Source organism: Engystomops pustulosus, chromosome 4 (genome assembly GCF_040894005.1).
Source record: "Engystomops pustulosus chromosome 4, aEngPut4.maternal, whole genome shotgun sequence".
Lineage (NCBI taxonomy): Eukaryota > Metazoa > Chordata > Amphibia > Anura > Leptodactylidae > Engystomops > Engystomops pustulosus.
The window spans coordinates 222,877,078-222,879,408 of NC_092414.1; the positions used below are offsets into that span (position 1 = coordinate 222,877,078).

General features: G+C 43.7%; 1 protein-coding gene across 1 annotated transcript; it reads left to right on the forward strand.

Annotated features, from left to right (window-relative positions):
- Nucleotides 1-1,155: 1,155 nt before the first annotated feature.
- LOC140128754 (olfactory receptor 11L1-like) lies at nucleotides 1,156-2,070 on the forward strand. The gene has a single exon (XM_072150454.1). The coding sequence runs from the start codon at nucleotides 1,156-1,158 to the stop codon at nucleotides 2,068-2,070; it is 915 nt and encodes a 304-aa protein (XP_072006555.1).
- Nucleotides 2,071-2,331: the final 261 nt, after the last annotated feature.

Here is a 2,331-nt window from a genome sequence, read left to right on the forward strand (position 1 = left end):
ATCCTCATAGACTGTAAGCTCTTGTGTCACCCCTCATCCTCATAGACTGTAAGCTCTTGTGTCACCCCCTCATCCTCATAGACTGTAAGCTCTTGTGTCACCCCCTCATCCTCATAGACTGTAAGCTCTTGTGTCACCTCCTCATCCTCATAGACTGTAAGCTCTTGTGTCACCCCATCATCCTCATAGACTGTAAGCTCTTTTATCACCCCTCATCCTCATAGACTGTAAGCTCTTGTATCACCCCCTCATCCTCATAGACTGTAAGCTCTTGTGTCACCCCCTCATCCTCATAGACTGTAAGCTCTTGTGTCACCCCCTCATCCTCATAGACTGTAAGCTCTTGTGCCCCCCCCCCCTCATCCTCATAGACTGTAAGCTCTTGTGTCACTCCCTCATCCTCATAGACTGTAAGCTCTTGTGTCACCCCCTCATCCTCATAGACTGTAAGCTCTTGTGTCACCCCCTCATCCTCATAGACTGTAAGCTCTTGTGTCACCCCCTCATCCTCATAGACTGTAAGCTCTTGTGTCCTCCTCATCCTCATAGACTGTAAGCTCTTGTGTCCCCCCTCATCCTCATAGACTGTAAGCTCTTGTGTCCTCCCCTCATCCTCATAGACTGTAAGCTCTTGTGTCACACCCTCATCCTCATAGACTGTAAGCTCGTGTCCCCCCTCATCCTCATAGACTGTAAGCTTTTGTGTCACCTCCTCATCCTCATAGACTGTAAGCTCTTGTGTCCCCCCTCATCCTCATAGACTGTAAGCCCTCCCTCCTATTGTTCCATATGACTGTTTATACTATATAATGTAATATTATGTTTGTATATTTCTCCTATGATTTGTAAAACTGCAGAATATGATGGCGATATAGAAATAAATATTATTATTATAATTATTATTATTATATTTTATTTCAGCATTTGATAAAGGTCCCTTTGGATACGACATGACAGTAATGTGGAATTTGTTGTTGTGATTCATTTAACCTTTAAAGTATCTAAAGGAGCTTGGGCTTTATTTTCTGCCCAATTTTATGTCCTGTGTCCATGGCAATGGATTGTCCAAGACTCTGTAGTTTCGAGCAAAATTGTCTCCTTGTGCCCCAGTAATGGCTCCTCCTTGTGAATAATATCAGGTTCATTTTAGAAGACATGGAAAGGAACAACATAACGTCAGTCGTCCTTCTTGGATTTCCCGGCCTCCACAGCTTCCGACTTGCCTTGTTTCATCTACTCATCTTTATTTATCTCACTACAATCAGTGGGAACCTCTTGGTCATCGCGCTGGTGTCCTCCACAAGAAGCCTCCACTGCCCCATGTACTTCTTCTTGACGCAGCTCACCACATCTGACCTCATCCTGTCCTCGGACATTGTCCCGAACATGGTCCTTGTGGTTCTGAACACTGGCTCCTCCATAACGCTCCCTGCATGTGTCACGCAGCTGTTTTTCTTTGCGTTTTCTGAAGCCTCGGAGTGTTTTCTATTGACGGTGATGTCTTATGATCGATATCTGGCCATATGTCACCCTCTGCACTATGACTCCATAATGAGCTCTGTGGTTTGCATTACATTCATAGTTTCCTCCTGGATCTTAGGTTTTTCTGTAGCATTGACTCAATCAGTCAATATATCACAGCTTCACTTCTGTAGGTCCAATGTCATTGACCACTTCTTTTGTGAGATTGATCCCATCTTAGATCTGTCTTGTTCCAGTGTGTTCATGATAAAGGTTCTGGCACTAGTCCTCTGCTTCCCGGTACTGGTGTGCCCATTCCTTATAGTCATTGTCTCCTACGTGTACATTGTCTTTACCATCCTGAGACTCCAGTCCGTCACTCAGAGGCTGAAGGCTTTCACCACCTGTGGCTCCCACCTCTCCGTGGTGTCCATCTTTTATGGTGCGCTCTTCTCCATTTATTTGACCCCACAGACTGCACAATCTGCTGTTTTACGTAAAATATTCTCTATGGTCTACACTGTGCTGACTCCGCTAGTTAACCCCTTAATTTACAGCTTAAGAAACAAAGATATCAAGGAGGCAATGAGAAAACATATTCTGTTGTAACATTCCTAATCCTTATTTGTGGGGGTTTATGATCACGGCTTTGTGATCACGCTGTAGTCCAGGGGTTTTGCCTTGGTTTACTTTGACCTCAAGGATTTGACAATATCTGACCCCGGTGCAGTCATGTTTATAATACTGCTGTATTATACCAGTTTAATAACTTTTCTTTTGTCATACATTTTTTATAAAATTTTGAACAGTATAAAAAACAATTGATTGGTAGTGGTCAACCCAATTGTTGGGCACTGTACAGTGCTCCTA

What these genes read in the sequence shown, in the direction of transcription:
- LOC140128754 (XM_072150454.1), top strand. Translation starts at nt 1,156, where the DNA reads ATGGAAAGGAACAACATAACGTCAGTCGTCCTTCTTGGATTTCCCGGC.